At 42.6% G+C, this 14402-nt stretch overlaps 1 protein-coding gene across 1 annotated transcript; it reads right to left on the reverse strand.

The window, feature by feature from the left end:
- Nucleotides 1-11770: 11770 nt before the first annotated feature.
- Nucleotides 11771-12701, reverse strand: LOC143934375 (olfactory receptor 6N2-like). Its single transcript, XM_077457938.1, has one exon. The coding sequence runs from the start codon at nucleotides 12689-12691 to the stop codon at nucleotides 11936-11938; it is 756 nt and encodes a 251-aa protein (XP_077314064.1). The 5' UTR covers nucleotides 12692-12701; the 3' UTR covers nucleotides 11771-11935.
- Nucleotides 12702-14402: the final 1701 nt, after the last annotated feature.

A 14402-nucleotide genomic window follows, 5' to 3' on the forward strand; every position in this document is an offset into this window, starting at 1 on the left:
CAGCTCTTATGATTGGCTGGCAACCATTCAAGGGTATTCCCTTTATTGATGGGATAGTGAGGGTAACAAACGGGGGAGGGTTGTGCCTATATATCAAGAATAATGTACAAGTGAATGTGAGAGATGACATCACTATAGAAGCTAGGGATTAGATGGAATCCTTATGGGTAGTGCTGCAAAGGGATGGAGCTAAGGGGAAAATAATACTGGGAGTATGCTATAGACCCCCTAACCTGAGGGTGGAAGGGGAGACAGATCTATCACAATTTGGATTAGCAGCAAGGATGGAAAGTGTTATCATAATGGGGGATTTTAACTATCTACAGATAGACTCGGCAGAGGGAACCACACATTCATCTAAGGCTCGCCAGTTCCTAAATGTCTTACAGGACAATTTTATGGGTCAGATGGTAGACGCACCAACTACAAACAAAGCGTTACTAGACCTTCTGATTACCAACAATACAGATCTGATCAAGGATGTGGAAATACGGGGCAATTTAGGAAACAGCGATCACAGGTCAATTGGCTTCAGTATAAGTCACACAAATAGTTAACATAAGGGAATACAAAGATGCTGAATTTCAAAAGAGCCAACTTCCCTAAACTATGAACCTTGTTGGAAGGCATAAACTGGGATAAAATCTTAGGAACAAAGAACACGGAGGAGAGATGGGTGTCAGAAACCATGAAACAGACAGAGACAGAAGTACAATCAAATCACACTTTTCATTAATAAAAATAAAAAGGTAAATAGAAAAAAGCATAGTCAAGCATAGCCAGATCGGGTAGTCAGCCAGTCCAGACGTCAGGGATCCAAGGAGAGCAACTGCAAGCAGGATAAGAAGCCAGGAGGGATGTCAGAAAGCCAGTCTTGAAACAAACAGCAAGAGATGGTTCCATGTGATGTGACCAACGCGAAGGCAAAGGAAAGAGTGAGCTGGAAGGCTTCAAATAGGCCGGTCAGACGAGCATCATTGGGAACAGCTGGTAACTGTGGAAAGAGAAGAGAGCTGGCAATTAGCCGACAACTGAGCGGCCAGCCCAGAAGAGGAAGGGCTAAGCCAGCCCTGACAGTACCCCCCATGACCCCTCTCCCTCGGGGGGCCACCGGGCTTGAGGGGAAACCGTCTATGGAACTTGCGGAGGAGGACAGGGGCATGTAGGTCAGAGGATGAAACCCAGGAGCGTTCCTCCGGACCGTACCCCTTCCAATGCACCAGGTACTGTATGCGCCCAAGGAACCTACGGTAGTCAACAATGGATTGTACCTCATACTAAACATGGTTCTCAACCTGAATAGGGTGAGGACCTGGCACCGAGGTGGTAAATCGTTTACAGACCAACGGTTTCAATAAGGAGACATGAAACACATTTGAGATGCACATACTAGGAGGAAGGTCCAACGCGTAAGCCACTGTGTTAATCCTGCGAAGGATACGGAAAGGCCCAATAAACCGAGGTGCAAACTTCAGTGAGTGAACAAAAAAAGCAGAAGGTTGTGAGATGACAGCCAGACCCTGTCCCCGACCTGGTTGGAAGGCGCAGGCAGGCATTAGCGGTCAACATGGAGTCTGTACCTATCATTAGCATGACGCAAAGCCTCCTGGACTTGTACCCAAGTGGAACGAAGACCACAGAGATACTCCTCTAATACAGGAATACTCTGCGGAACAAACGAGTCAGGCAACATGGAAGGTTGGAAACCATAATTCGCCATAAATGGAGACAATAGGGAGGCAGAATTCAAGGCACTGTTGTGAGCAAACTCTGCCCAAGGTAATAGGTCAGACCAGTTGTTATGATGGTCAGAAATATAGCAATGTAGGAATTGCTCCAAGGACTTATTGGCTCGTTCTGCGGCCCCATTAGACTGCGGGTGATACGCAGAAGAGAACACAAGCTGGATTCCCAACTGTGCACAAAAGGTTTGCCAGAACCAGGAGACAAACTGACTGCCCCTATCCAAAACAATCACTTTGGGTAGCCCATGTAAGCGAAAGATCTCCCAAGCAAAAATGGAAGCCAGTTCCTTAGAAGTGGGCAACTTCTTAAGTGGAATACAATAACACATCTTTGAGAACCGGTCAACCACCATAAGGATAACAGTGTTGCCTTGGGTGTTGGGCAATTCCACAATGAAATCCATAGACAGGTGAGTCCAGGGCCTCTCTCCATTGGGTATGGGTTGTAGGAGGCCCACTGGAAGGTGTCGTGGAGTCTTACTCTGAGCACACACACGGGACAGGCAGCTACGAAGGCAGTAACATCAGCCCATAGACTAGGCCACCAGAATTGTTGGGAGATGGCCCAAATGAGTTGATTCTTCCCAGGATGGCCAGCTGCCTTGGAAGAATGGTAAGTCTGGAGCACTGCAGTACGGAGACTCTCTGGGACAAAGCAGTGGTCAAAAGGTTTATCAGGAGGAGCATGGACCTGAGCAGCAAGAATTTTGTCACCCAAAGGAGAAGTAAGACTAGTGCGAACCATAGCCAAGATACGATCAGGAGGAATCATAGGAACCGGAAACGACTAGGACTTGGAAGTGGAGGAAAATTGTCGTGACAAGGCATCAGCCCTTACATTCTTAGTACTGGGTAAGAATGAGACAATGTAATTAAAGCTCGACAAGAAAAGAGCCCATTGCGCCCTTCTGGGAGAGAGTCGCTTAGCCTCAGACAAGAATGTAAGATTCTTATGGTCCGTAAGAATAAGAACGGGCACAGTGGTACCTTCAAGAAGATGTCTCCATTCTTTCAGGGCCACAATGATCGCCAACAGTTCTCTGTCACCAATCTATTAATTGCATTCAGCAGGTGACAATTTCTTGGAAAAGTAGCCACACGGATGCATAGCGCTCTCAGAGTTAGGACGTCGAGACAGAAGGGCACCAACTCCAGTCTCAGAAGCATCAACTTCTAGGATAAAAGGCAACGTAGGATCAGGATGTGTCAACACAGGAGTAGAAACAAAGGCAGCCTTGAGAGTCTCAAAGGCCTTAATGGACTCCAGAGAACAACTCTGTGGGTTACCGTCCTTTCTGGTCATATCAGTCATAGGCTTGACCAGAGATGAGAACTTACGAATAAACTTGCAATAGTAGTTGGGAAAGCCCAGGAAATGCTGCAGAGGACGTAAACCCACGGGTCGAGGCCACTGTAGGACTGCCGACAGTTTCTATGGGTCCATCGAAAAACCAGCAGTGGAAATTACATGACAACCATAAAACAGACAGAGACAGAAGTACAATCAAATCACACTTGTTTATTAATAAAAATAAAAAGGTAAATAGAAAAAAGCGTAGTCAAGCATAGCCAGAGTCCAGTAGCCAGATCGGGTAGTCAGCCAGTCCAGATGTCAGGGATCCAAGGAGAACAACTGCAAGCAGGATAAGAAGCAAGGAGGGATGTCAGCAAGCCAGTCTTGAAACAAACAGCAGGAGATGGTTCCATGTGATGTGACCAACACGAAGGCAAAGGAAAGAGTGAGCTGGAAGGCTTTAAATAGGCCAGTCAGACGAGCATCATCGGGAACAGCTGGCAACTGTGGAAAGAGAAGAGAGCTGGCAATTAGCCGACAGCTGAGTGGCCAGCCGAGAGGAGGAAGGGCTAAGCCAGCCCTGACAATGGGTTTGCTTTAAGAGCATAATAAATAAGGGCATTAGCCAATGCATCCCATTGGGTAATAAATTTAAAAGAGCGAACAAGCTGACAGAGCGGAGGTGAGCGGGGTGACCCCCGGATAGCTTCGGAGATACTCAGGGAAAGCCGAGGAGCTCTGGGGAGACCCGAAGACCCAAGTAAACTATAAGTAAATTATAAGTATAATTCTTTTCTGTTCTACAATTGCAAATGCACTTCAGGGGGAAAAAGTATGAAGAAAATAGATTTTTTAATAAATTAAAACCCTGAAAGAAGGAGCAATTCTGATTTGACTGTAGAGGGATCCTCTCTTTTCCTTTTTTTTTTGGGAGTATAACTCAGGGATCGTTTAAAGGATCGAATATAGGACTGTATGAAGTTAAAGGTATATAGCAGAGCAGAGGACCGGAGGAAATAAAATATATAGTCTGCTGAAAGGAAGGCACAAGTTAATTAGCTGCTAGTGGAGTTTGAACGGATTGTTGGATTGCTGAATGATCAATTAATATGGTGTGAAGGTTAAGGAAGTAACTGTGCAAATATTTGTAATATCTGAATGACACAGACAAACCGTTCTCTGGGCAAACTGCTGGTGAAAAGGGTAATCATTGCTTTATTGGTTAAAAGAGTAAAACAGACAAATAGACTGTTATACCTAGAGGACCTTACTTAAAGGAAGAGAAAATTCTCATAAATTTCATAAATACTGTAATAACAAAGTAGACAGGATCAACAGATCAACTGCCTTTCTGTCCGGTTCTGACTTGCTGCGTCCGGCTGCACCCCACTTCCTTTTTTTTATTTTCTCTCTCCTGAGAGGAAAGGTGACAAAAGGCGGGGGAACGGTTGTTAAATCACTGCGGTCTAGCTTAGGCCCTAGCGCGAGTCTGGGTCCAATGAATAGATATTTAACACAGGGAGAAGGGGAGGGAGAAAGACAACAGAGTGCAAAGGGGCGGCAGACTGAAATTAAAGAAAAGAAGGAAAAAAAGGAGAAAAAGGGTCAGAATAAGACAATAGCGGAAAGTAGTTTACTCTCCGAGTTGAGACTAGATCATGACCTGGAAGAGTATGGAGAAAGAGCTATCGGAGCTACCAACAAAATTGGATATGGAAAAAATGTTTGCAGCCCTAGAAAATTCCTATTCATAAAAACTTGGGTCATATGCTCTCAAGAATAGAAGTAGAGACAATGGTGGTTTCCCACACAGAAACGATAAAGGAGCTGAGAGGTGAAATAAACTTAATAAAAAAGGAACAACAGGAACACATGTATAAAATAGAAGATCACAAAAATAGGGAACGAAGAAAAAAACTGAGAATCCGAGGTCTTTCTGATTCTGTACAGAAAGAAAATATTGCAAAAATAATAATGAAGTTATTAAACCCAATTCTGGGAAAAGATGAAACTAATATAATAGAATTTAAAAGGATACACAGATTAAGAAGACCATTTGGGTTCCCTATGGAAAAACCAAGAGATGTAATTGTATGTTTTAAAAGATGGGAGGAAAAAAATGTAATTTGGAGGAATCTGAGGAGGAAGCCACCAATTGAATATGAAGAAAAAAAATTATACAAGTTTTTCAAGATTTGTCACAAGAAACCTTGAGAAGAAGAAGGACGCTCAAACCCCTACTAAAAACCCTTCAAGACCAGGAAATACAGTATAATTGGGATTTCACTGCCTGCCTGATTGCTAAGAGAAATTGAATAAGTGCTAGACTAAGATTTATCGAAGAGATCCCAGACTTTTGTAAAAAAAATTGAAATCCCAATACCAGAAATTCTCCGAAGCCCAATCTTTAGACAAGAACAAATAAAGACACAAGACGATGCACAATGGGAACTGAGCTCAAGACATGTAACCCCAAGAGAAAATGCTACAAGCTGAAATAGGATAGAAATAGTGTTCAAACAGGGCAGAAAGGGGGAAAAAGGGAAAGAGATGGGATGGAAGGAAGGAAGGGGAAAGAAAGGGAGAGGAGGAGGAGGGACGACTGCAGTGGGGGAGAGGTCAGGATGCTCAGCAGGCAGGTGAGGCCACCATCCTTTTAAAATAGAAGAAGTAAGCCTAGTGCGCCAAACAGATTTCCAATTCAAACAAAGGAGAGCAGTAAAACATCCTTTGCTCTTGAGACCATAGGGTCAAAATACCAACAATTAAAGGGAGGGGGGTGGGGAGGAGAGTAGAGGTTGGAAAGGGAGGAAAGGGTGGGATGGGGTTTGTTTTAGGAAGAATAATGGACTCCTCTGCCTTGATTAGATGTAAGAGTGCCCCGCGTGTCGCCCCGGCCCGTACCCCCTAACGGGGGTTGGGGGGACGCGCGGGGAATGGATTAGGAATGGAGGATATGAGTAGTATAAAAATTTTGACCTATTAATGTCCACGGTTTGAACTCACCAGGGAAGAGACATATAATTTTACGAGAATTGGATAGATACAAGGCCGAAATCATATTCCTACAGGAGACGCATATCACCCAGGATTCAAATGTCAAAATTTATTCAAGAAATTTACCAACATGGTTTTATGGAGATTCGCCAGTTAGCAGGGCAAAAGGGGTGGCAACAGGTTTTGGAAAAAATATGCGGTTTGAAATAGAAAAAATAAAAGTGGATCCAGAAGGACGGTTTATTTTTCTCTTAGGATCTATACATAACATAAAGTACACACTTGCTAATATATACTGTCCAACTAAAAATCCTAAAAAATATATGGTGAGAATATTGAAAGACCTAATGGAATTTAAGCAAGGTAAACTAATACTAGCAGGGGATTTTAATTTCTCCATGGACCACAAAATGGATAGTACCTCGGTCGCAATAGTCAGGGAAATAAGGCAAGTCCCTTTGAAAGGTTTTATTTTGCAGGGGTAACATCCAACAACATATAGGAACAGAGAGCAAGGGTGAAGAACTCAGGCACCTTGAACTGCAGACATAACAAAGTCTCTAGTACATCCCAGAGAGTAGCCACTCGCAGCTGGCTTCAAGGCTGAACAAATCTCTAGCCAGAGATTATGCCAGTCAGTACTTTGATTCAGAACTTGTAAAATCTCTGACCTTGAACAAGTTGTAACTGGAAGTGAACAGGAACCTTTTTCCTCAGTACCTAGAACGTTCTCTGTCTCCTTGATAGTACTGGAAAAAGCGTGGATTCATCAATGTCCTTCCCAACTCAGTAACCAGGCACTTCTCAGGATGCCAACTTGTTGGCCCTCCTCCGAAGAGTCCTCCCCTGATCACTTTCACGAGCTGTGGTGCCCCTCCAAGCCAAGAGCACACCCGGACACCTTGAATCCTCCCTCAGTTACTGCCGGTTCCAGATACTCGAGAACAGATGGATCCCTACCCCAGACCAGGCAGGTCTATTGGGGTAACCAACAGAAGCATGTTGTGGAATGTCGAACACCCCGTGATCGGGACCCCTTGTGGGGCTACCCCGGTCCAGGAAACAAGAACAGACCACTCGGGCCTCACAAACTCCTACTGAATACGAGACTTCAACATCTTAAGTACCCCTTCCCCGACTCCTCAGTGGGGCCTGGCACACCCACTGATTGGTTCCGAGAAGGCTGATACCCAAAACGTCCAACCAGGCCTGGTTCTGGCTTGTCATGTGCACCTCACTGTACACATGACCAAGCAGAACTTCTAACACAGCCCAGCCAAACTGATGTCAAAGTTGACCTACATAATTAACCCCCAGAACCCCACTTATGAGGCAAAAACAAAATTTACACATGAATGACACTTTGTCCAAAATGTCATCCGCTACAGGAAAAAAACTATGACGAGGAACTGGAACAACGTCATAAGAAGCAAGCGAAAAGGGAAACCGGGCATTAATTAAAAAAAGAGAACAACTAAAGAAAGTGATGGAAGAAGAAGAGAGATGCGACTATAATAGAGTAGCTCAAGAGAGATATAAGTGGGGTAACAAGCCAGGAAAATATCTTGCAAACTTAGTAAGAAAAAATAAGTCCTTGAATTATATAGAAAAGATCAAAAATGAAAAGGGAGAATTAGTAAACAAAACATCAGAAATTGCAACAGCATTTCAACACTATTATAGTGCATTATACTCAATAAAAAAGGAGTCGCAACAAGAAAAAGAAATTAGAAGAAAGAAAATACAAACCTACCTGAAAGAAGCAGTTACCAAAAATTCAACCTGAGCAAATAAAAGAATTGGAAAAAAGAATTACACAAGAAGAAATTAAACAGTCTATGAGAGATACCCCATCTGGAAAAAGCCCAGGACCAGACGGCTTTACAATCAAATATTATAAAAAGTTTAAATATCACCTAAACCCTAGGTTATGTGAATATTTAAATAGTATAGGTGAAGAAGAAGAAATCAGAAAATAATTATTACTGGCACACATCACAATTATACTTAAAGAGGGGAGAGATAAACCCAATTGCTCGAGTTATAGACCCATTGCTCTATTAAATGCTGATATAAAAATCTATGCAAAGATTTTGGCCACCAGATTAAAAAAATTAATACCATGTTGGATAAACCCTGACCAGACCAGTTTTGTCCCAGGCAGAGAGGGGAGAGATAATAGTTTAAAAACAATCCTGATGTTAGGTAAGAGAAAGCCGAGTGAATCCCCAGCTCTACTCCTGTCAATAGATGCGGAAAAGGCATTTGACAGGGTAGACTGGGGATTCATGATGGATACATTGCAGCACTTGGGAATAGGACCAAAGTACATGCAGTGGATTAAAAATGTATACAATGGCCCAGCAGCGATGGTGAAGGTTAGCGGGAGACTGTCATCCGGTTTTTAGATGTGTAACGGAACGCGCCAAGGTTGCCCACTCTCGCCTCTCCTATATGTTCTATCAATGGGACTCTTTTTGGTGACTCTACGAAATAACCGTGATATAGGAGGGTTGAGAGTTGGAGAGAAGGTACATAAAATAGTGCCATATGCAGATGATGTCCTGATGTATGTGACAAACCCAAAGGTGACTCTGCCAAATATAATTAAAGAAGTAAAAAAATATGGGGAACTCTCTAATTTTAAAATAGACCCTATTAAAACAGAAATATTAAATATAGGAGTGGAGAAAAGCGAAGTCCTGGCTCTCCAAAAAGAATTCCCATTTACTTGGGTAAAAAAATAATTAAAATATTTGGGAATCAAACTAACCCCAACGGTCGAAAAACTTTACCCAACAAATTATATCCCACTTATAAATGAGGTAAAGGCAGAACTAAAGAAATTGTGCTCATGCACAATATCATGGATAGGCAGAATAAATATGTTTAAAATGGTCATACTACCAAAAGTAATGTAAAAATTTCAGATGTTACCAATAGGGATCCCGCAGAGTTTTTTTAAGATAATAAAAAAATGCTGATAAAATATATTTGGCAAAATAGAAAGCCAAGAATAAAATTTGCACTTATCACTAGGAAAAGGGAACATGGGGGACTGGCAACTCCAGATATAAATAGGTATTATAAAGCGGTAGTTTTAGAACGCATTATAGAGTGGACAAATGAAAATAGTGGAAAAAAGTGGGTAGAGATAGAAAACACAGAAGCACATTACACAAAAATATTTGGGTACCACGAAAATATAGGGCACTGGACCAGAAGATACATGATTTGACTAAAAATGTTTTTAAAATTTGGGACAGATCGGAAAGAAAAATGGGAGTACAATTCTCCTTTAATGGCCCTCACGGGAACACATTTTTTTACACCGAGGAGAGAGATTTTCACCGCATGCAAAATATATAATCCTCAATTGAAAGATTGAAGATGTTATCACAATGGTTAAGATCAAAACACGACAAGAAATAGAAAAATCTAAAGGATGGAAGATAAGTGAATGGAACCAACTTCAAATAAAACACTTTGTAAAAACACTTCCACATCCAATACAGGACGAAGGGAAAAGATGTTCTTGGAAAATCTCTGCTACACACAACAGCCATTAAAAAATGGAATAGCAAAAGTATACGGAATACTATCAGATTTAGAAGGACAAGGAAGACCGGCCTACATAGGGAAAAAGAATTGGACTTAAAATTTGATTGAGAAGTTGAGAAGATGATAGGAGCCATATACAACAATGCTTGGGACAAGAGCACCATCAAAATGAACTACAAACTGTTAGCTAGATGATACCTAACCCCTGAGAGGAAACATAAATACCAAGTGGAGAGTTCACCACTATGCTATGCTGGCGGAATTGCAACCAAAGGACAACAATGGCACATATATGGTGGGAATGGCCAAAAATAAAGGAGTATTGGCAAGAAATAGTGAGCATCATAAAAGCGATAACGAATGAGAAAATAGAATATAATTTACAGACGTGTTTGTTCCATGATTTTAAAACTTCAAAGAAACATATAAGGAAAACAATCATTCCTCTTGAATGCCGCGAAAGGGCTGGTCCCCAAAAAATGGCTAAATAGTGAAAAACCAGGCATTAGAGATCGGTTTGACAGAATAGAGTGCCATATTAAAATGGAATGTCTGGGGAGTAGAGACAAAGGATGATTTCGGAACTATACTAGTGCCTGGGAAAGTTGGGAAAAATGTAAATCCTCAGATAAATACCTGGAGAAGATAACGGAAGGCAGAGGGATGTAACACAGGAATAGGAGAGATCTAAAATAAAACAAACAAGGGTAGGGGGGGGCAAAGGGGAGGGGGTAACATTGGGGAAATACTTGCTTTTTGTATGTATCTAAAAATTTGCCCGATAAGATAATAAATTAAAATATAAAAGTATAAACTACTATGATGTGAAATTGAGAAGAGACAAAAATTGAACTGAAAAGTTGAAATAAGTCTCTTGGGAAATTTCGCTGAAGTAGAAAAATATTTAAATAAATAAATAAATCACCGGGACAGATGGCTTGCACCCGAGTGTACTTAGGGAACTCAGTCAAGTAATTGCCAGACCATTGTTCATAATTTTTACTGACAGTCTACTGACAGGAATGGTACCAGCTGATTGGAGAAAAAGCCAATGTAGCACCAATATTTAAAAAGGGACCAAAATACACCCCTGGGAATTAAAAACCAGTTAGCCTAACATCAATAGTATGCAAGCTCTTGGAGGGGATGATAAGTGACTATATATATGATTTTATTAATGAAAACGGTATCATTAGCAGTAATCTGCATGAATTCATGAAGAATCGATCTTGCCAAACCAGTTCCCCATAAACGTTTACTGTACAAAATAATGTCCGTTGGCATGGACCATAGGGTAAGTACATGGATTGAAAACTGGCTACAAGGGCGAGTTCCCAGGGTTCTGTGCTGGGACCAATTCTATTTAATTTGCTCATAAATGACCAGGAGGATGGGGTAAACAGTTTAACCTCTGTATTTGTGGACGATCCTAAGCTAAGGGCAAAAACTTCTCCGCAGGGTGTGGAAACCTTGCAAAAAGATCTGAACAAATTAATGGGGTGGGCAACTAAATGGCAAATGAGATTTAATGTAGAAAATTTTAAAATAATGCATTTGGGTGGCAAAAATATTAACTAAGTGGAGAACCTCTGGGGGAATCTAGGATGGAAAAGGACCTGGGGGTCCTAGTAGATGATAGGCTCAGCAATGGCATGCAATGCCAAGCTACTGCTAACAAAGCAAACAGAATATTGGCATGTATTAAAAAGGGGATCAACTCCAGGGATAAAACAATAATTCTCCTGCTCTACAAGACTCTGGAGTATGCTGTTCGGTTCTGGGCACCAGTCCTCAGGAAGGATGTACTGGAAATGAAGTGAGTACAAAGAAGGGAAACAAAGCTAATAAAGGATCTGGAGGATGTTAGTTATGAGGAAAAGTTGCCAGCACTGAACTTATTCTCTCTGGAGAAGAGATGCTTGAGAGGGGATATGATTTCAATTTAGCTTTAAAGAGGTTTTCTAAAGTGAGCTCAGCAGAAGCAGCTGTGCTTTCAGAATCTCTGACTGAAACTCCAGAGGGCCCATCTGAACAGGGAGAATGGATAGAAAAAAGAGTGCCTTCATTCATTCCTTTATGTTCATTTTATAAATAGATAAATGCATAGATATTATAAAGTAGAAAGTTTTTGAAAAGCCTACCATAATATCCAGAAGCATTTGCATTGGTAGAAGAAGTGCAAATTGGAGAAGTAGGAGAGCATTATTCATTATTCATTTTTATTGGTTACAAACTTGTCAAGCTGGCAAAACTGGTGGTTATACTAAAATAAATAGAATTCAATACAAAAGATATGGATCTTGATGTTATTTTAATGTTGATGTTATTTTGCGCACAGTTAAGGAAAGCATATATATTTTTGAATAGATTTTTTAATTTCTTGATTTCTTAAACCATATATGACAGGGTTGGCTAATGGAGTGAATACAGCATAGGTGAGGCCAACAGTCCTATCAAAGTCTACAAAGGAACTTTCTGAAGCTCGTACATAAACAAAAGCAGCACTGCCAAAAAACAGTATAACTACCATAAGATGGGCTCCGCAGGTGGAAAATGCCTTTCTGCGCCCAATTTTGGACTTCATCTTTAGAATAACATGGATTATTCTGATGTAAGAAAAAAGGATTAAAGGGAGTGACATTATCAACAGTGTGAAGAGGCCGATGCAAAATTCAACCATTGTATAGAACTTTGTATCTGTGCATGCTAAAGAGAGCAAAGGAAGGAAGTCACAGAAGACATTTTCAATACGGTTTGGACCACAAAATGGAAGAGGAGATATTAAAACAACTTCAATTAATGGGATTAAAAATCCTCCAAAAAAACAGCCAACGACCAAATAAATACAAATCCTGGTGGTCATGATAGATGAGTATTGTAACGGTTTACAGATGGCCAAATACCGATCATAGCCCATAATTGTGAGGATGTAACACTCAGAAGCTCCTAATGAATGTGCAACGTAAGCCTGTAGGATGCATCCAGAGAAGGAGATCTTCTTCTCTTCATCCAGAAGATCAGCCAACATTTTTGGAATGGTTACAGACGTATAACAAATCTCCAAGCATGATAATGTTGCAATGAAGAAGTTCATGGGATTGTGTAGTGAGTAGTGATGGACGAACTTCCGACGGGACGTTTCGCGAACGCGAAATGCGAACGGACCCAAACGTTCGCGAAACCGACCGTTCGCCGCGGGCCCCATTGACTTCAATGGGAGGCGAACTTTGCAAACCTTCATGTCGAATTTGCGGCCACGTGGTAATTATTAGGGGGTAAAACGTAGTCCCACCATCTGGACAATGACATAATACATGTATGAGGTGAATTTGGGATCGATAACTACAAGCATTTTTATTTTATTTGGGAAATTGTTCTAACAATTCAGGACTATGGAGCTAATGAAGGCAATGGAGGAGAGGGAAGGTCAGGGACCAGGGTAGGCAAAGAAGAGGGTGCAGGAGATGATCACCAGCAGCGTGACATACCGGAATGACACATGCACCGTGATAGAGGCATCTGACAGCAGCACCGTAATACAGAGCACTGACAGCAGCACCGTGACATACAGCGCTGACAGCAGCACCGTGACATACAGCGCTGACAGCAGCACCGTGACATACAGCGCTGACAGCAGCACCGTGACATACAGCGCTGACAGCAGCACCGTGACATACAGCGCTGACAGCAGCACCGTGACATACAGCGCTGACAGCAGCACCGTGACATACAGCGCTGACAGCAGCACCGTGACATACAGCGCTGACAGCAGCACCGTGACATACAGCGCTGACAGCAGCACCGTGACATACAGCGCTGACAGCAGCACCGTGACATACAGCGCTGACAGCAGCACCGTGACATACAGCGCTGACAGCAGCACCGTGACATACAGCGCTGACAGCAGCACCGTGACATACAGCACTGACAGCAGCACCGTAAGCAGCCCCAGGAGGAAGTCAGCACAGCACAGGGATGGTGTGATCCCCTCATAATAAGAACCCCCAGGAGGAAGTCAGCACAGCACAGGGATAGTGTGATCCCTTCATAATAAGAACCCCCAGGAGGAAGTCAGCACAGCACAGGGATATCATAAGCAGCCCCAGTAGAAATATGACACCGCTCAACCTCTTCAAAGAGGAGGGTAGGGGCATATAGTACGGTGTGCTTTTTTGGGTCAAGGAAGTGAGCCAAATGAATTAAGAAGGTCTGTGTGCTTGATTAAAAAAATAGTTTATAGACATATACATGGTCTACTGGTCACATGTGTTGAATTCCTCCGAGATCCATGCCTCATTCATTTTTAGAAATGTGAGGTAGTTAACACTGTGGTGAGCTAGGCGAGTACGCTTATCGGTCACAATCCCCCCTGCTGCGCTGAACGTCCTTTCGGACAGGACACTGGATGAGGGGCAAGCCAACAGTTCGATTGCAAATTGGGCAAGCTCTGGCCAGAGGTCAAGCCTGCCCACCCAGTAGTCTAGGGGTTCATCACTCCTCAGAGCGTCCACATCGGCCGTTAACCCAATGTAGTCGGACACCTGACGGTCTAGGCGTTCCCTGATGCTGGATCCGGATGACACCTGTCGATGGGTCGGCTGAAAGAATGACCTCATATCCGAAGTCACCAACACATCTTCAAACCGGCCTCTTCTTGCAGGCGCTGTTGGATTGGTACCCGCAAATCCTTCTCTGGGAGTGGGAATTGCTCCTCTGCCAGCGCACGCAAAAGCAGAATGCAGCATTTCTCGAAGCAAGGCCTGGAAGTGCTGCATTCTGACAGCCCTCTGCGACGGCGGTAACAT

This window comes from Lithobates pipiens, unplaced genomic scaffold (genome assembly GCF_037356315.1).
Source record: "Lithobates pipiens isolate NorthernLeopardFrog02 unplaced genomic scaffold, aLitPip1_a1.2 Scaffold_27, whole genome shotgun sequence".
Classification (NCBI taxonomy): domain Eukaryota; kingdom Metazoa; phylum Chordata; class Amphibia; order Anura; family Ranidae; genus Lithobates; species Lithobates pipiens.

Bases quoted from the DNA above. Each gene is read 5' to 3' on its own strand.
- LOC143934375 (XM_077457938.1), bottom strand. From the start codon at position 12,691: ATGAACTTCTTCATTGCAACATTATCATGCTTGGAGATTTGTTATACG.